Here is a 20,136-nt window from a genome sequence, read left to right on the forward strand (position 1 = left end):
GTTGAGCATGGGGGAGCCGGTGCAGAACGACTGAAAGGCTTTATCCACACTGTTAAGATCTGTAAGGGCTGGAGAGATATCTCCATGGTTAAGAGCAAGCACTGCCATCGCAGAGGACCTGGGTTTGGTTCCCATCGCCCATACTGGGCAGCTCATAACTACTTGTAACTCTACAATGAGCACGCGTGCACACACACATACCACAGACACACAGATGCACACATAACCTAAAGAAATAGAGTAAGGTTTCCAGGAAAGGAATTTGTTGTTGGTAAAGAAGGGGGTTTGTTAAAAACCCAGAAAGAGCTGTTCTCAGTGGTTTTCACCTTGTTTGTATGTTTCCTAGGAGTTTAAAAAACACAGGTGTCCACCACAGAGGAGGTGACTGGACTAAGATGGAGCCAGGATATGAAAACCTCACAGTGATTCTAATACATGGTCAAGACCAAGAGCAGAAGCTCTGTGCTCCGGGGCTTTATCTAGAATACATAGTGGGGCTCAGATAACAGCCATTCATTGTACCAAGCTAAGATTTTTAAATGATACATAGGGTTTCAAGGAAAAGGAATGGGAAAATACCAACAAAAGAAATGAGGAAAAGGAGAATGGACTGAAAACCCCGAGATACTGAGATGAAGCGCTTCGGTTCCACCGTGGGCTCCTCACTTCAAGCATTGGTCTCTGCTGCCACAACCCCATTCTTGGAAGTTTCTAAATGAGACCATCTCTAGATTCTGAGAATCAAACAGACTACTCCACTGCAGCCTGCCAAGTTTATCCAGCAGGGAACATCACAAAAGGGTATTGTCTGAGTACATGTGATGGGAAAGAGCCCATCCTCTTCAGCAGCAGGACCCACCATTCACACGATGCTTGCCTATCCCTGGAGCGGACAGAGCTTCTTGATGAATGAACACCATTTTCTGTACCATTAGATAATACTACCCAATTGATGGAGAATTAAAAACACCAACTGATACCAGCATATATAGTATTCTTCCATTTGTGCTTGGACAAAAGGATAGGGTGTGAGGCAGACATAAACATATGCATATGTAGAATGTTTCTGGGGAATAAACTCAAGTTGTCCCTGGGAAGAAAAACTGAGACACATGAAGATGTAGAATGTTCTGTATCACTTGAGTGTTGTACCAAGGGCAGGTATTGACTAACTGCATTAACACTCTTCCTTCCTCTTTCATGCCATGGTGATTTGAACCCAAAACACAAAAGTAGGCATTATTGGAACACAAGATACACAAAATACCCTGAAAGAGATGTGACAGAGGTGTGTGTGTGTGTGTGTGTGTGTGTGTGTGTGTGTGTGTTTTAAGTCCCGGGTATTATCTGTGGTGACCTTGCATTTGCCCCATCATATCGCAGTACTCAGAGAAGGTCATGGTACACACCTCAAGCTCAGACCAAGTGCATTAAAAACATTTATTATGGAAAAGAGGCAAGAGCCAGAGCACACCTCTAGCAAGGGTAAAGAGTCTGTAATTCATCTTCACTCACAGTGTTGCTGCTACAGAAGTTGTACCTGCAGAAGAAGCGGCAGGCTGGTTGGTCAGTGGCTCCATGGCTTCGGGGAGACTGTCAGACAGCGGTTATCCAGCACCCAGGCTTGCTTCCTCAGACTGAAAAACTCTAGGACCCTAGGCAGGGACCCAACTGATTCCAACAAGGGATGTTCTCCTTGCAGGGTGTCCAAATGCTAAAGTACAGCAGCTACCTCACACCAAAGCCTGTAAGTCAGGTTTCCTGTTGCTTCTGTCTTCCAGAAGCCAGTAGTGGCCCTGCCACTGGCCCAGAGCAGGTTTTCTCCTTGATGTCTACGTCGGTCTGTTTTTATGATTGCTTTCTTTTGAGCTATCCTTTCTGTGTTTTGAAATTATTTGGTTCCTGGTTATCTTTAATGTCAACTTGACACACCCTAGAATCATCTTAGTAGAGAACCTCAATAGAGGAATCACTTAGATTGGATTGGTCTGTAGGCAACGGTGGAGCACTGTCTTGACTTTTAATTGATTTCAGAGGGCCCAGCCCACTGTGGGCAAGCACCATTCCTAGACAGGTAGCCCTGCATTGCCCACGAAAGCTAACTGATTATAAGCTGGCCTTTGAGCCGTCTAGCAAGCAGAATTCTTCATTTCTCTGTGAAGTGAGTTCCTTAGCCAGAGAATGCTGTTTGGGCTAGCAAGAGGGCCTGCCTTCCAGTCCAGCCTCGAATCCGCCTGCACTCCCTCCAGTGATGGACTGTGATCTGAAGATGTAAGCTAAAATGCTCATTTCCCCCATCACCTGGTTGCTTTTGGTTATCACAGCAACAGAGCAAAAACCACAACAGTGGATCCTGTCACAACTCCCACTAAAGTAGATTCTCTTCTCTGAGACCAGGAGCTTCTCTCTGTGAGCCAAGCTCATGTCTATATCCCTCCTATGCCAAGTCTCAAAAAACTCCATTCACACTGAAAACCGCATACTAACTGAAACTAATTCCACCACATTTTTTAGATAACTCTGTCATTGGGAAGAAAATGATCTAGCAACCAATGCTTTGCCCTTGCCACGTTGAAATGGTCCTCAGTTTCCCCAGCAAACCAGATGGCTGGTGGGGAGGGGATGAAAAGCTGGGTAATTTAATGAGAGAACCGATAGTGAGCAAGTGTCTGGGCGATGTGGGAGACGGATAACTTGGTGATGAAAGAGGACATGAAAAGGAACGAGGTGTGGATGGGTGGGTAGGTGAGAGACTGGGAGGACATAAATACGACCGGAGAAAAGGAATCTCAGATACGTACTTTTTCCTGTCTTTACCACTCTGCACGGTGATTCGTGAAGCTCCCATCTTGGGACTGGAGAGGAACTTAACCATCTGGATTTTTCCAACATTGACGTCCACATCAATGTCTTGCACGTGTAAGGTATCTGGTGTGAGGGAGCCTCTGATTGCACAGACAGAAATATCGTGTCAGCTGGATGCATGCCTACCTGGGATGATCTTCACCTATCCTAGCTTTCTGCAAATACCAGGAAGATCTGCAGACATATCCAGGGGCTTCGCAAACAAACATTTCTGGAGAACACACTTTAAAAAAGTCAGTCTTCAGATGTCCATTGTTTTTGCTTGTCCCAAAGAGAAGAAAAGTATTTGGGGTAGCTGGGAACTCAAAGTTTGCTACATGACAAACTGATGCAGAATCTTTGGCTGAAAGATTCATGCAGTTTGGTAAGCACAATTTGTTAATGTCACATTAGTAACTCCAGGAGTTGTCAAAAAAAAAAATTAAACTCACATGTGGAGCCATTAAAATTAGTGCAAAACCGGAATCTAATTTTTAGCAGCTAAGCTGTGTTTTCACTCAGCACACACCCACCAAGCTCTTCATACATCTAGCATAAGCTAGAGGCTGAGGTCATGATAGGGATAAGCTGTGGGCCCCAGGCTTCATGTGTGTCTCTGTGTATATTGGGGTGGGGAGGTGAAGGAGGGGTTGTCATATAGATGGACCTCATTCAAAGGAAGAATGAAGATCAAGCTAGGCCTAGTGATGCAGGCCTGTCATTCTAATTATATATAAAGGGAGGCAGGAGTATTTCAAGTTCAAGGACAGCCTGACCACTTAGTGAGACCCTGTCCCAAAACAAACAAACAAATGAACTGAACAGAAAAGCTAGAAAGAGGTCTGGAGGTACAGCTCCGTGGTGAAGTATTTGCCCAGCTTGTAGGAGGCCCTAGGGCCCAACTCTAAGTATTACATTATGTATACACACACACACACACACACACACACACACACACACACCGTAGTCCTGTGATTAACAAAAGCAATCAACACATGATCCATTTTAAACACCAAGCCCTTTCTCACAGAGCCTCCTCTTTTCATATACAAAGTGGGGTGACTGAATTAGACATGGCAATTTCTTCCCAGCTTGGATAGTCTGGGCCTTGGGTTCTGCTCGCAAATACCTGAATTTGCAAAGCGGTAGATAACCAAGACTTTATGAGTCATCTCTTAGGGAAAACTTAGCTATTGCCCTTGCTACAGAACTTACCTGAAAATTTCATACTGTTTAGAGTTTCCGTTGCTTCCATACAGAGAGACCAAGATATACCCGTTCCCTTTCTTTGCTCCAGACAGTGTGACTGACACCTTGTATCTCCAACCTGTGCCAAGAAGTATATCATTTCAACACACTTATCTTGTTGGGAAAAGAAGTGACCCAACTGGAAGCGTTATTTTTCTAAGACTGACTTCCCCTTGGGAATGCGATTGTTTTCTTCCATGGAGTTGACACACGACTTCAGATACTGGGCAAGGAGACCAAGGGGACAGAAAACACAACAGCTGAGCACAATGCAGTGTCTGCCCTAATGGATGAAGGACAGTCTATTGCTACACACGTCCCCAGTGGATATAGGAGAATGCCCCCCTCCTTCATCCCAATTTGTATATTGAGGTCCAGTTTGTGACAGCTAGTTTTTTGTCGACAGGACCCAGCTAGAGTTATCTTAGAGGCAGGAACTTCAATTGAGAAAATGCCTCCATAAGATCGGGCTGTAGGCAAGCCTGTAGAACATTTTCTTAATTAGTGATGGGGGAGGGCCCAGCCCACTGTGGGTGGGGCCACCCCTGGACTGGTGGTTGGTCCTGGGTTCTATAAGAAAGCAAGCTAAGCAAGCCAGTGGGTTGTTGCTGTGACAGACCTGACCATGTGTTCGGGTGGATTGCGAGAGGACTTTCGAACTACGGGCTAGGAGAGCCACGGAGTGTTGGGAGTTCCGTAGGCTGCTCTCTAGGAGCTTGGAAGAGAACATTGAGAGCAGATGAGGGGGGCCCAGGCTTGTGAAGCTTCAGAGGGAACTTTGCGAGTCCCTTAACAATTCTGTCAGGGCCGTGTGCTGTTCTGAGTTAAGAATCCGAGGTTCTGGTCAGCTGGGTTGGAGAATCAGCTGTGATTAGCAGAGTCCAGGATCACTGAAGCAAAACCTTTGATTTACTGGGGTACTCAGTGCTGCTTAGCTGGAGTGGAGAAATCGGTGACGATTAAGAAGAGACCAGCATTATTAACGGGAAATCTTCGGGGAATTGTTTCCTGAGAGACAACACGCAGAAGTTGTGTGTGTTCAGAGGTGGCCAAGATGGTACCTTGTGCTGATAGGTGAACTTAGTAGTCTAAGAGTCTCCCAGGTGGTACCGGTTTTGAAGGCACGAAGGAGTCCTGGAGAGGCTTGGAAGGAGTCACAGAGGCTTGGCACTGTGAGAGCCCAGAAGAAGGCACTGGGGAAGGGGCAACAGGAGTAGCAGTGGGAGCCCCGGGATTGTAGGGGTCGTGGAGAGAGAGCCTATGAGAGGCTAGTGGGGAAAGTGCAGCCCAGTCACAGCAGAGGACCCGGCATTTGGAGATTGCTAAATGCAGCAACCATGGAGTGATGCCAGACTGAGTCTAGAAGACAAGCTGCGTGTGCTGCAGGGGACGGAGGCTGAGCAGTGACCCAAACCCCTTGGAGGAGCCCAGAAGATCATGAGTGAACCCTAGATGACTGGACATTGAGTTTTTACGCTGGGGGAGTTTAGTTTGCCCAGGTTCTTCCTTCTGGAAGTATTTATTTTTGATTTTTTGTTTTGTTTTGTTTTGGTTTGGTTTGGTTTGGTTTTTTTCGAGACAGGGTTTCTCTGTGGTTTTGGAGCCTGTCCTGGAACTAGCTCTTGTAGACCAGGCTGGTCTCGAACTCACAGAGATCCGCCTGCCTCTGCCTCCCAAGTGCTGGGATTAAAGGCGTGCGCCACCACCGCCCGGCTTTATTTTTGATTTTTTGGGGGCCCTTGGTTGAGAGGCTATTAATTTTAAAAGCCTTTAAGTTTGAAAGAGACTATTTTAAAGAGACTGGATTTTTGAGTGTTTTACTTGTTATAAAGACTGTGGGACTTTTAAAATTTGGAATGTTTATATTGTAATGTTGATATTAATGATTGATCTTCGCAAAGAACAAGAAAGGAACTGGTGTGGCTTAACAGTGGTGTGTTTGTGTGTCAAGCTGACAAGGGGTCAACAGAGCTGACTAGTTATGCCAGCTTGACACCAGCTAGTGTGGTGGCTATCTTTAGAACTCATGCTACAAACTGAGTTAGTTATCTGAAAGGAGGGAACCTCAGTTGAGAAAATGCCTCCATAAATCTGTAAGGCATTCTTTAAATTAGTGATTGATTAATTGGTTAATTAGTCAGCCCATTGTGGGTGGTGTCATCCCTGAACTGGTGGTCCTGGGTTCTTCTGTAAGAAAGCAGGCTGAGCAAGCCAGGGAAATAAGCCAGTAAGCAGCTCCCTTCCACGTCCTCTGCACCAGCTCCCGCCTCCAGGTCCTTGCCCTGTCTTAGTTCCTGTCCTGAGTTCCTTCAGTGATGGACTGTTACCTGGAAACCTAAGCCAAATAAACCCTTTCCTCCCCCAGCTTGCTTAGGTCATGGTGTTCATCACAGCAACAGGAACCCTAACTGGGACTGCTGATGCCATACTGTTAGGGGAGGGGACCTTGGGAGATAAGTCTTGAGAGTAGTAGCCCATGGAGGAGATTAAAGGAACTTCAGGTGGCTCTGCGGCCCTCTGTGCCCTACTCATGGGCAGGATACAATAGGAAGACGCTTGTGTGCAGAACCTGATTGTGCTACTGTGCACACTTCACTTCAGCCTCCAGGACCTTGGGGGAATAGATAGGTTTAAAAGCTCTCAGTCTACAAGAGTGCTGCTGTAGCTGCCTGAACTAGCAAAGGCTTGGTTGCAGGTGGCTTTGTTATTCGTGGTATTTGATCATCTTCTTCTTTTCCAATTGGTCAACACTTACATTTTCTTCTCAATATTTTCATTAAAAGCAATCCTATGCGTAAGACTCTTTGGCCCTTCTGTGTTTCTGTAGAATGTTCTGAGAAGCAGAGTGATGGCGTCAAGAGAATGTGCATGTGTAGATACTTTATAGGTACTAATGAGTATTCTTTTTATGATAAAGGTGGGATTGCATGAAATAATGTAAGTGTATACTATATAATCATTTACATTTAAAGCTGCTGCAGAAAAGGCTTTTCCATTAGTTTGATCTTGTGTTTTGTAATGAGAATTTGGGCAAAGTGACACCCATGATGATGGAGTGTTGTGTGAACATGCATGCATGTTTGTTTGCCTGTGTGTTTGCATGTGTGTGTTTGTATGCATGCGTGTTTGCACGCACTGCGTGTGAGTGTGTGTGTGAGCGTGTGGTAGGTGTCAGAAGGTGGTCAACTCTGATTTTTCTGATTTACAATCACATTGCCTCAGTTGCCCTCTTCTTGCATCAGTCCGTGCATCTTCTCTGTCATGAGAAGGTGGACATGTGGTTCAGTCCCCCTTTCCTCTAGTTCCCCTGGGAGTTGTTGGCTAAGGGAGTGACTATGAGCCCCGAGGCATGGGCTCTTCTGCCACTCTTATTTTACAGCTTGAGCTGGTGACAGCTGAGTTTTTGTCAGTTAATTAATACCAAGAGGCTTCACTAACAGAGTTCCAGTGCTTTTAAAACTATTTTTTAGGAAATTTTAAGTGGAATGGGAACTTACGAGCAAAGTCTTCAGTATCTCCTGTGTTCAGAAAGAACGTTTGTTCCACAGCAGCGGTTTTCCCGCTAAATTGATCAGCATAGTGTCCCATTTGGGGGCACCCTTCATCTGGACAAGGGAAGCAGCCATTCTAGTGGGGAGAGATCATTTGTTAACAGGAGATCTTGCCAAGATCGCTCCTTCTTCCTCCCTCCTTCCCTGCTTTCCTTCCTCTCTTCCTCCCTCCCTCCTTCCTTTCTTCCCTCCCTTTTTCCTTCCCTTCCTCCCTTACCTTTCTTCCTTCCTTCCTATTATTTAACTACTGATTTATTGATCTATCTTTTATCTATTGTCTATTTTCATTTTTATTTCTATTCATCCTTCTGATTATCAATCTTTTATTCACCCTCTTGGTTACTCATTCATCCTACTAGCTCAAACATGCTTGGATTTATTTATCTATACATCCTTGGACCCATGGATCCATGCATTCATTCTCAGAATTGTACATGGGATCATTCTTGATCATGCAGAAGACCCAAAAGCGTACCTTGAAAACTTATAGCTGGGAGACAAGTCATATAGGAAAATGTAAAATAAATAGGAAGGGACTGTGAGATAATGCCTCTAGGGAGAAGTCAATTGGGAAGACAACAAGTTACTTCCAGAGAAAAACGAGGATCTGGGCCAGGTATGGTGATACACATGCCTTTAATCCCAGCACTACAGAGGTGGTTGCAGTCAGATCTCTGAACTCGAGGTCAGCCTGGTCTATATATTGACTTCTAGAACAACCAGAGCAAATGGGTGATCCTGTCTCAAAATCACAAAACAAAACGAAAGAACAAAAGAAAAATGAGGATCCTTAATCACTTGCACTTCACTGTGAATGATTTTACTCACTTGGATCCCACCCGGTGCTCCTTAGACAGCTGCTCACTCACAGGGCCTTCCAATCAGGTGAGCGCTGTCTTTGTTCTCTGATCTTATGCCTTACCCCAAGTACATGGTTTAAGATTTGAAAGAGCCAGACGGATGCTGGAAGTAGTGCGACTGCCCAGTCCCCTGCGGTAACCAGTGCAGGCAAGGCCACTCACTAAGAAATCACAGACCATGATGATCAGATATGAGATCCTTTTCACCTGATACATCTCAGGATGTCAAAGTCAACGTTTTGGAAAAAAAAAAGAATTTAAATATATTTTTCTTGATAAAGAAATTTAAAAAAAACCTGAGAGTTTTGCAATTATTGATATAATAAGTGATTTAGGTGAAGAGTGTCAACAATTTTTTTTTTCCGAGTTTACTGCTGAAAATGGGGATCCGTAAAAGGTCATCTAGAACTGGTTACTGTGTTTATAACAGAGATCTAGCAGACGTGAGCTTACTGGGTAATCGACTTCAGCTACCAAATACTAGAGGAAGCACTGGGGAACGGATGCTCCTGGTTGTGATCCACTAAGAAGGGGCCATCTCGACCACAAAACCAGAAAGGAACAGGCAATTTGAGAGCATGGAGCATTTTCCCAACCCCCCTGTCTGAATCCTCAGAACTATCTGTGTCCTGGGAGACTGAGGGAAGATGGTGAACTGTACAGAATCAGAGGGGAAAGAGATATGACAATAAATGCAATGCAGAAAGAAAAGGGATAGGAGAGGAAAGACAGAGGGAAGAGGGAAGAAGGAGAGACAGGGAGGAGCGGAGGAGAGATGGGGTGAAGGAAGTAGGAAGATGGAAGGAATAGGGGGAGGCTATGAGAGACGAAGGACGGATGGACAGTGTCAGGTTAACACAGGTAAATGGAGTTTCAACCACGGGCTGTGCATTTAAAATGTTAGTGCATCAGAGAAGGATTTCTTATGTGCCCTTTATAGGAGGGTGGCCTTGTTCTCGGAGATGAGTGCCGAAGGATCTCTGAGTGCAGTGCCCTCATATTTCTGATTCTCTTTCACACAGTACAGAACACACATGTATGCTAGTGTGTGAAACATGAGCAATCGGTGTGTGTAAGTGACAGGTGTGACGGGCACTTTTGTGTTCCTCTGCCAACCTGCTTGTTGACTGGGAGTTTTCTAAGTGAGAACCTGGGGACCGTGGGGAGGTCCAATGAGACCAGCAACGTGGTCTCTTCTTCAGTCCACTTCCCTGCTGGAGGAAGACGGTTTTGGAAACCTCCTCAGTCCTCCCCACTCCCAACCCTGTTTATGTCTGTGGAGTCAATGACATCTTTTCATTATTTACGTCACAGAGACAAACACGGCCAGCAGGGCCACCGGGGTCCTGGAGTGACCTACCTGCTGGAACTCCTCATAGGAGCTGCAGGGGAACCCCAGGAAGCCATCCGGGTGGAGAATGCTGCTGTTGTAGTACATGAAGCTCCGCAGATGGTTGCAGGCTATAAAGTCTTGAGCTCCTGAGAAAACCAAGGCCACAGGAATGAGAGAAGGGCCTTCACCTTCGCAAGGAGCAGCCGCCACCCCTCAGGACTCGGGGTCAGGCAGCTGCTGGGAGTGTCAGGTCCTAGAAGTATGCTTGTTAAATGTGTGTGACGTATGTGAAATGACTGAAGGATGGGGGAGCCGACCCGCAGAGACAGACAGACAGACACACACACAGAAAAAAAAAATAGACACAGACAAGTCTGCATATTCATGGAAAGAGAAAACAGAACAACCCATTAAAAAGCCTTTAAAGACTTAGCTTTTAAAAACAGAACACACATATAGGTATGCAAGTAGGGAGAAGAGAGACAGAGATAGTCAACAGGTGATCTCCATTACCTGCAAATGCTACACCCTTGGGTTCAGCCGACCATGACTGGACCGTGCTGCTAGGTTTTCGATGGTTATGTTTGCATCAAGCGTGTGCTGATTTCTGGTCAGCATTCCCAGAATGTCACTGCATAGCAGCCATGAGGGTGTCCAACCTTTCCTGGGTCTCACTGTTAAGGCTGAGTTAGACTGAGTGACCCCTTCTCTAAGCTGGGCTGAGCTCGGGTGATCCCAGTGTACCACCTCCTACTTTGACCAACGATGCTTTGTTGGGAAAATCACTTTTCATTTCTCAAGTTACTTAACATAAAATTTCCCATGGAGGAATCTAACAGGACCGTTATGGGAGTCCCTCATCATGAAAGGACCTTTGTGGGTGGGGTAACTTTGCCCTCACGGCTCCTAGCCCTGCCTGCCATGCTTACAGCCCATCATCCTGTTCAGAGTGCTCACACCAGTGCCCCTCAGTAGACAACAGAACCTGCTTTAAACTTAATTGTTTCTTTCATCTAAAATTGCTGCTCAGGGATCCCATAATAGAGGAGAAAGTGTGTTCAATTGTTCCCTGTGCCCAGTGCCTGCGTGACTTGCGTGGCATACAATAGAAACACACACCAGTGCTCATGACTGGTTCACTCTAAATTGCCTCTTTAATTAAACCTGGGTTCTCTGCTATTGTGTGTGCCCTGCTCGTCACTTCTGGGATGGGGCAGCCGTTATTATGGCTCAGGCTTCTTTAGGGGGAGAACAGCCAGTCCCTCATGAGTTACCAGATAAGAGGCCAAGAAGTTGAAAGGTCTGTTTATTTCTCACGAGGTGCTGGATGTTGCTTTATCCAGACTACTTGCACATGGGACATTAAAAACCACCACAAACTCCTCAACAGCATATGCTTGCTGCTTGCTTCAGGTCAGGGCCAGGTTCTGGGGTGATGGGGTCGGGGTTCACTAAGACCCAACCACATGGAGCTTCCAGTTCAGAAAAATAATGACAAAAAAACAATTACTGACCCCAACGCCCCTCTCTCAGAGAGGACAGTGATTCTGGTCTCAGGAGAGGGACAAAGAGAACAAGCAGCCGTCATATTAATGGCTCTGGGATGTCACTTATGATTAAGGGTGTAAGTCCTGCTCTCCAGATGAACACAGTTACACACAGGCTTCAGGAGGCCACACTGTGGCTAGCAGTTCAGGCCTCCCTGCCCGTGAACAGCCCCCCCCCCACCCCAGTTCCTCAGGGTGCATCTTCTTCTAGCCAGCTACCTCAGTCTCCTACCCGACACAGCCAATTACAAGAAAGGCAGAACCTCTGCCGCCTGTGGGTGCTCTGCTGTCCTTCAAGGAGCAGGAGCTGAGGATGTGATGGGGGTGGGGCAAAGCCAGAGCTGGGGGTTTGCCACTGTGTCCACTTTATCCTGCTAGTCTGGAAGCTGAGATATGAGCTCAGAGCCTTCCAGTAAGAGGCCGGGCTTCTATATTGCATAGCCTTGAACAAAGTATGGAGATTTCCAGACGCTGTGTGCCTGCATGTATGAAGCAGGGCCAAATATCTCACAGTGTTATGAACGCCTGACTCGGAGCAAGCCCGTGATAGATGGCAGCAAGGTGATCACTGTGGTGGCCAGACTCATACATTCAGCTTCCGTTCCCAACTCAGCAGTTACCCCCTTGGTGTGGGAGGTCCTTCTGTCTGTGTGTTGTTTTTATTGGTTAATGAATAAAGAAACTGCTTTGAGCCTATGGCAGGGAAGAACAGAACTACCTGGGAAAGTTAGGCTGTATGCTGGGAGAAAGAAAGGCAGAGCCAGAGAGAAGCCATGGAGCCGCCGGAGACAGATGCTGGGAACTTTAGCTGGTAAGCCACAGCCTAGTGGTGATATACAGAATAGTAGAGATGGGTTAGTTTAGGATATGAGTTTAGCCAGAAATATGCTTAAGCTATTGGCCAAACAGTATTGCAAATAATATGGTTTTTGTTATTTCGTGGCTGGGCAGCCGGGACGAACAAGCAGCTCCTAACACCCCCTCAGTTCATTCACACACCTACCTTGCCATATTCCGTTTATATCAACAGTGGTGGAAAGGGCGTTTTTCTTACATCCAGGCATTTCCTTCCCTCCATTTGGAAAGAAATCCAGATGGCCCACCTTCTGGCTCATCCCAAAACCTGAAACATTTGAAGCAGAAGTGAGCAGGGGTGTACACGGTCCCAAGGTTACATCTGGCCTCAGTGAGGTCATCAGTCCATTCAAACAGAAGCATGGGCCTTGGCAGTTTTTTCCTTCTCCACATCAGTTCTCTCTACAGACAGTTCTCAGGAGGGCAACTGGCAGGGCAAGGAGGAAGGAACAACACAGGAGGCGAGGAGGGAGAGGATGAGCTATGGGTGCGTGTGCATGCGTGTGTGCATATGTGTGTGTGTGCACGTGTGTGTGTGTGTGCGTGCGTGTGTGTATCTATGTGTGGACATGTCCATCTGTCTACTATGGAGAGGCCCTGGATAATATTGGTAAGTCCAAGAAGCATGTATCTAGTTAGCACATATCAAGTAGCATGTATATTACATTATTTGTTTAAATATTTGGTTTCTGCATTATATATGTTTAGATTATGTGTATGTTGAGTGTCCATGTGTGGATACATGCACTCGAGTGCAGGTGCTCTCAGAAGCCAGAGGTAGAGTTACAGACCACTGTGAGTTACCCAGCATGAGCGCTAGGAACCAGACTCAGGTCTTCTGCTAGGGTGTACGTCCTTGCAACCCTAAGCAAGCCCTCCCTCACTGTAGTGTCTTATGCTTGTGATCACAGTGAGTCTATGGCAGAAATTCTCTAAAACTGAACACCATCTCAAATCTTCTAGACTGTATTGCTGTCGCAAAGCTGCAGAGGTTCTTCGGGAAGGCGCATTAGAGTTTTGAGGTGCACAGACCTGTGCTCAAACCCTGGTTCCACTGATCAGCTAGCGAGTCTCCTCAGCTGTGAGGCGGTGACAATGTCCCTTTCATGGGACTGTGTCATAAGCTGTCATGTGCACGATGCTCAGGGCAGCACACTCTAGATACTCGGTAAATGCTATCTCTGTCATCGTCTTGGTCCCTGTTGCTAAAGCACGCCCTGTGTGTTTCTTGAATGGTTATCTGATACAAAGCACTGGTTTAAGAAGCATTTAACACAGCAAGGATGTAGTTCCAACAGGACAAACTGTAACCAAAGCTTTGGCATTTTTTTTTTAAATAAAAAAATTAAGTCTAAAAACTTTACAGTCAGGTCAAGTGAAAACATGTACTACTTTGGATGTAGGGAGAGATGCAGGGATGGATGTGTCATCACCTCCTTAGGCTATAAAAGAGTTTTTGGTCCAGCCTGGGATCGCAGACTCCATGCCAGCATCATTGTACTGGGTGATTGTTGTGGCTGGTATCTATAGTTACTGATTGGGGCCTGAGGTGCATTGTAGCTATTCATGCTGAATCTTCTCTCTGCAACTGTGTGGGTGGTCAGTGGGGGTGTCATCTGGACACGATGACATCAGTCACTGGTCATGAGGAATTGGGAGTGAAGAACTCACCTAGGTTGGGAATCATGGGTTTACTATCTGTGTGAATCACATCTACAAACATGGCATCTGATGGGTCCAGCCGGACTTCCTCTGGCAGGCCTTGGAAACAGGGCTCCGCAGGGTCCAGTCCTGAAGGGTAGAATGGCAGCAGAACAATCGTACCTCACAAAAGACAAGCTCCACAGTCTGAGGTTAGGATGCCAGGGAAAGAAAGCCCTCATACCCCAGCCATCACTGTTCTGGGAGGCTGCAGCTACTGGTCTACTTGAGAGAAAGAAGTGAGGGCAGACAGTGGGGAGCAGGAGGGCTGCCTAGAGCAGGTTCAGGAACTCCTAGCGTTAGCTCCAGGGAGGATCTGGGCGGGACACTCATCCCTCTCACTTCCCCTTTTCTGATCACAAGCTCCATGGCCTCACTCAGCTGTTCCCCAGTCCCTGGGAGCCACGCTGCTTTGACAATTCTTCCCTTATTTAACCCTTTCTTCACTAAAGCCTCAGCTCAAATACAGCCTTCGCATGGAAACTTTCATTTCTCCTCAGGTCCTAGACACAGCATTGTTTTGCGGTCGTAAATTCTGCTTTGAATTTGTCTACTTATTTTTCTTCTACACACTGGCCGGGTCTGTGGGTTTCCTGAAACAGAGTCTGTGCCCAGCATTTTCAGAGAGAAGCCGAGATGAGGAGAAGGTAGAATATCTCTGTTCAAGTGTCTGCCGCCATTCAGAGAGCCATCCATCCCTCTTCTGGGTTTATTATGAAAATCCGGTGAAAAGATGGAACAGACAGGCCCCTGCAAACTGACAAGGTCTGTGGAATTATAAAAAACACTATTCCTGTCCTTCAATCCAGTGCCCTGAGCGGGGCAGGTTCAGCAGGCACAAAAACAAGAACTGTTTCAGCTGTCTTGTGCTCCTGAACGTTGTCTGTTTCCTTCATTCACTGAGCATTTCCTAAGTGATTTGTCTCTGACTGTGCCTGACTGAGCAAAAACATTCAAGGCGTGAGTGGAACAGATACATTTTAAAAAATCACTACCAGTAATGTCCCCAAAGTTAGTTTTTATAAGCCTGAACCTGGTTATATTTTTCTTGTTTTGGAAACACATTTTTATCTATGACTGTGGATTTTCTAATAGGCATTAAAAAACAAGGCCAAGCCGTTTTGAGTCAGGATATCACTTAATGTCAGGAAAGTAGGAGGGGTGTCCTCTGCCGTGGGACAGACACTGGTAGAGGCTTCCCCTACTTACTTCCCTGGCCCTTGAACCCCAGATTGACTCTCAGGACTCTTACCTGTGATCCTGCCCAAGCGACCCTCAAGTCTCCTGCCTGCTTCCCCAGCCACGTGTGATCCCAGACTGTGGCCGATGAGATGCACGTTCTCTGGGCTGTAATTCAGCTCTGTCTGTGGAAAGAGATTTCCACATTAGGTTCCCTAAAACCATGTGGGAACGAGAAGGTCGGGGAGTAGAGGCTGGTCTTCGCCAGAGGATTGGGCTCTTAGGAGCTGGAGACTTCAGGGGACTGAGCCTTCCATCAGGGACTGCTTGGCCAGGTCATACTGCAGTCTGTTAGGCCCGTGGGGATGGTTCTCTGCTCTTGCGTGCAGCAACAGTGCTGGCCAGTGGCCACCACACTAATTGCAGGCCGCCTCTCAGGCTGCTGCTGCCACCTGGTGTCGCCAGGGAGGCCTTCGCCCTGGTTATAAGGACTGGGCGCTGCGAAAGCAGAACTTGGACCTTCTGGAACTTACAGCAGGGAAGAGAGGGAGCCAAGAGTAAATCCCCACCCCACCCCTCTCCCATATAAAGTGTGAAACCCAAAAGCTTTCTTACACCGTCCCGGTCTGCTTTCAGTTCCCAGAACAGCTTGCAAGGAAAGCCTTAGGTCAAAAGGGGAAACTGAGGCTCCCGGGTCCACAGCTCGGGCACTGTGGACAGTCAGCAGGGAGTAAGGTTGTTGCTTCACCTCAGGAGGGGCGTTGAGAATTTGGTTTGCTTGATCAATCTGCCGCTCTAGCCCTGCGCTTGGTCCCTAGCAACCTTCTCCGCCCCTCTCTAGCCCCGCCCCTCTCACGTCCCGCTTGTACCTAACTCTGCCCTTCTCTCTAACTCTCCCCCAGACTTGGTCCCACCCGGACCTTACCGACAGTACTTGTACTAAGTAAGCAATCTCAGCGCCCACAACCCGAGTGTTGTAGGCGGCTTGGGTGTATTCGGCCTTGGCGCCGCGCCTCCAATCGACGCAAATACAGTTCACTTTCTCCACTTGAAACATACTCTAGGGGAAAGAGAGAAATAGAGAGAACAAACTTCATAAACAGGTCAGGTTGCACACCCCAGAGACAGGAATTCACCTCTATAAAGCATTTGGTTCTTGCCAGCATCTCAGTTTCCCGCAAGCCATTACAGTTGACCCTGAGGGTCGCGCTGTGAACTGGGTATGTTGATCTTACTTAAAAGATGTGGAAACTGAGTCCCGAGGGGATGAGTTCCTAGCCTTGGGGCTCAAAGTCAGGTCCAAATTAACGACCTGATCAGAGAAAAACAGATTCTTAGGCTGTGAAACTCACAATACATTTCATCGGGTACGCTAGCCCATCTCAAAGGCTCTAAACCTGCATGTGGCCAGGGGCACAGACACAGACCATGTCTGTCACCACAGAACATTCCATGAGCTACCGGAGCTTAAGAGGGCAATATGTTTGTTAGAGTTAATGCTGCACACGAGTCAAGACAGAATTTCAGCTAGTGTGTGGAGTGTACTAGCAACCGTGGGAGAGCGGGGCAGTGGCATTGGAGGAGAGAAGTGAGCATTCCTTAATAGTTTTTCTTTGAACATTTCCTTTCCTGGTGTCGGGGTCACTGAGGGGAGGGTTCGGGGGAGGAGGACAGATCATCACCTTGCATATGTCAACCGGCCAGCTACCCTCTCCCTTGTCTGTGAAGCCATGGATGACTAAACGTGTCTTGCGGTCCAGTTGGAAGTTGGAAGCCTTGATGGTGGCTGGGTCAGTGGCAGAGATCTCCTGGTTTAATTAGAGAAGATGAGTTTGGCTGTTGGTCTGGCCCGTCTGCAGGCTAGTGCCAGACAAACAGGCCAATGAGACCGAGATCCCAGGCTCAGAACCACCGAGCTGAGTTCCGTGAATACAGAAAGTACAAGCTCACTGACTTCCTGTTTTCCTGAACCTTGAACCTAAATCTAAGTGTTTCTGTCAAGTGTGGCTCAGGCAAGACGCTACAGTGGGATTAGCAGTAGCTGTGACTCAGTTCCTCAAAGTCACAGGTATCTTCATGCTGCTTGGTATCATTTGTAATTATTACCACTTAGTTACAGGAGTTTTTAGAGCAATCTTTATTGAGATGATAAAATAGCATATTTAATAATATGCTTCTTATTTTCCATTTTATTCATATTCTGATAATTGTTTTCAATCAAATTGGTTTCCTTTGCAGCCCATTAAATTTTATATCATCTGTTTGGAATATTATCCTGAGAACGGCCTTTAGGCTTCCTCCGGTAGCTAAATTGATTCCTGGCACAGGGAAGGTAGAAAATTCTCGACTGGACACCACAAGCCACAAGCCTGAACTCCAGTTCTGGGGAGCCTGACACTTTAGAGCAGACTCCCCCACGCCCACAGACTTTCTCAGGACCCTTCTGCCAGCACATGCTAGAAGGATAGGACATTAAAGGCAGTAATGGCTGCTGTGGTCTACACAGCTTCCCGGCGGGAGGAACCAAGTCCTAGAGTGGTGGCCCAGGTACCTAGAGGCAGACCTGTATGCTAGGGACCAAAGCTTGAACTACTTGAACTCATACCAAAGTCATCACTGCAAACCTCTCTGGTCACCTGACTACCTGGGCCAGGCCTGTTCTGAAAGTCACCCCAGGGATCTCATATTTTTCAAATCCTTTGTGGTTAATAGTACTCTGTCCTTTCCCCTTCTTGTGGATTCTTGTTTTGTATATGTTATTGCCCCATTGCCATGATGAGAAAGTGACGGAGGATGTAGTTGGGTTATCCATTTATTCTCCATAAATGTCACCATTGCTCTTCTTGGGACACAGTCCTAGGGTGGACCCGGAGACTTATACACTAATATGTAACTGTGTGTACATTTTTGGATTTTATTCCTATATTCTCTCTGATGCTCAGGGGTTAAGACTCTTAGAATCAGGAACTCCCACATCAGAGAACTGTTCCAAAGTGCCAATTCTGCCCTAGCTAGCTACTCAAGGGCCCCAGCATGTGGTCCAAACTGACCGCAATCCAGCCCAGCCACCCTATGCCCACACTTACTTGGTAGTTGTTTGGATTTTCATTTGTGTACAGAAGAAATTTGGTATCGATGTTCTCTGGGGACCAAGGTAGTGCTGTCGAAGGCCGCTGAAGCATCCCTGCCCATGGCTTCTCATTGGAAAAGCAGCCTAGATGTCCATAGCAAATCTCTTTCCCTGGTGCAGGAAGAGCCACAAACAGGACAGGCATGAGGTTCCTGGAAGACATAATGTCATCTGCCCCAGGAAGGGTGGACCCTGGCCAGACTGGTCATCTTGTTAGGTACCAGAACTCCTGTGCCTATAAGAGACGTCTAGATGTGGGTGCATCTGACAAATTCACACTTCCAGGTTTCCCCCTCAGAGAATCGGACGTTAAGGGTTCTAGGTTGACCCTACTACAGAATATCTAATAAGCAGTCTTACCAGGCAAATTCAAGACACAGTTACCTGTAACGAAACAGCCCTGGAAGCTGCTACTTAGCATGAGTCACGCCACTCTTAACGTTAAGTACCTATGACATGCCTAGGCCCACCAGCACAGGATGCCGTTTAGTCATGTCGGTCTCCAGTGTCTCCTTTTTTTCTCCAGGATGGCGATAGCATCCTCACCTGTGACGGTGGCCACCAGAAGGGTGATGGTCCAGCAGAGCAACATCTCCCCCGATGGAAACAGGTATCTACTGACACCCATAGGCACAGGGAGGAGGCCAGCAGGGGCAGGGCTCAAAGAGGTGGCACCTCTCAAGTGTACCCGGGAAGGTGAGCCACTAGAAGCCCAGCAGCCTGGACTATATAGATGAAGATATCTCTGGAGGGCGGGGCCAGAGGCTGAGGCCTCCCAGGGAATAGTGAGCCAGACCACACCACCCTGGGATCTTGGGCCGAGTCTTCTCCTGAAGCCACCTCCCTTTTGGCGCCAATCCCCACTTCTGTCCTTGTTCAGGTGGCACTGTGACTTACCGTGTTACAGGGGTATATAGCCATGATCAGAGGTCTGGACATGATCTTCCACAAACTTGCTTTTATCTTTGAACTCTGTTGAAGAAATTCCAGGACAGGAGAGATAGGCTGCATGTGAGTGCCCCAAACTCCAGTTATCATAAACACAGAGACCAGCGCGGTCTACAGAGCAGGGCTGTTAGGAAGAGAAACTCAAGGGAAAAAAACAGGGATGGGTTATGAGAAAGAAAGGATTCTGTGGTTCTTTCTGAGTCAACAGGTTCAGCTGCCAAAATACTGCTTCTAAAATAAGAACAGGGAAGAAGAGACACCCCCCCCCCCCCCCGGCTCTACCTGTACGGTCAACATCACAGTCTCTCCAGACACATGGTCTCCAATCACATTGCTACTCTGTTGTTTTCAACAGCCCCAGGAGTGGGAGTCCTCGGACTTGCTCTTCAATTTAAAGTAGTTGTGAAGACACATGCCTTGGTCACTCGAGGGGTGGGGTGGGTGACCTGCAGTCTTCCACCCTAGTGAACCCAGAAAGAGACAGGAAAGGCCCAGAAGGGGGGTGGAGATAGCCACACTGATGTCTTTGTTCCCAGCTGGGTTAGTTTAGAAATAATCTCGTCTGTTTGCAAAGCACCTGTGAGCTGCTCACTGTACTTTGGCCCACAGATAAGAAGCAGAAGTGTTTTCTGTCCTCCACAGCTAAGAAGCGGTCCTGGGAATAGCCAGGTGTCACCCTGCTATGTTCTAGGTGGGTATATCGCATGGACACACTGAAGGACACAGATCTTTAGTTAAACTTAGCAGGGAGTTCTGGGGCATGCATGCTACTGTGGATACGTTTGGGTCAAGATTCCCTTCGGCTAGCGGTGCCTGTGGTGGTTCTGTTACGACATCTGTGATGATCTCTGTTTCTCATTGTCTGTTCTAGTGTGTTTGCTTAAGGAGCTGATACTCGAGTGTCTTTTATGCCTCGCAGAAGGCATCTTTGAGATTCTCC

At 47.2% G+C, this 20,136-nt stretch overlaps 1 protein-coding gene across 1 annotated transcript; it reads right to left on the bottom strand.

Annotated features, from left to right (window-relative positions):
* Nucleotides 1-1,476: 1,476 nt before the first annotated feature.
* On the bottom strand, nt 1,477-18,876 carry LOC130879825 (pancreatic lipase-related protein 2-like). The gene is made up of 12 exons (XM_057778665.1): nt 18,795-18,876; nt 18,205-18,359; nt 16,801-16,926; nt 16,044-16,178; nt 15,192-15,303; nt 13,910-14,029; nt 12,387-12,506; nt 9,864-9,982; nt 7,590-7,719; nt 4,060-4,171; nt 2,802-2,945; nt 1,477-1,540 (listed from the first exon to the last, which is right to left on the bottom strand). The coding sequence occupies exons 1-12, from the start codon at nt 18,874-18,876 to the stop codon at nt 1,477-1,479; spliced, it is 1,419 nt and encodes a 472-aa protein (XP_057634648.1).
* Nucleotides 18,877-20,136: the final 1,260 nt, after the last annotated feature.

The sequence above is a fragment of the Chionomys nivalis genome, chromosome 8 (assembly GCF_950005125.1).
Source record: "Chionomys nivalis chromosome 8, mChiNiv1.1, whole genome shotgun sequence".
Lineage (NCBI taxonomy): Eukaryota > Metazoa > Chordata > Mammalia > Rodentia > Cricetidae > Chionomys > Chionomys nivalis.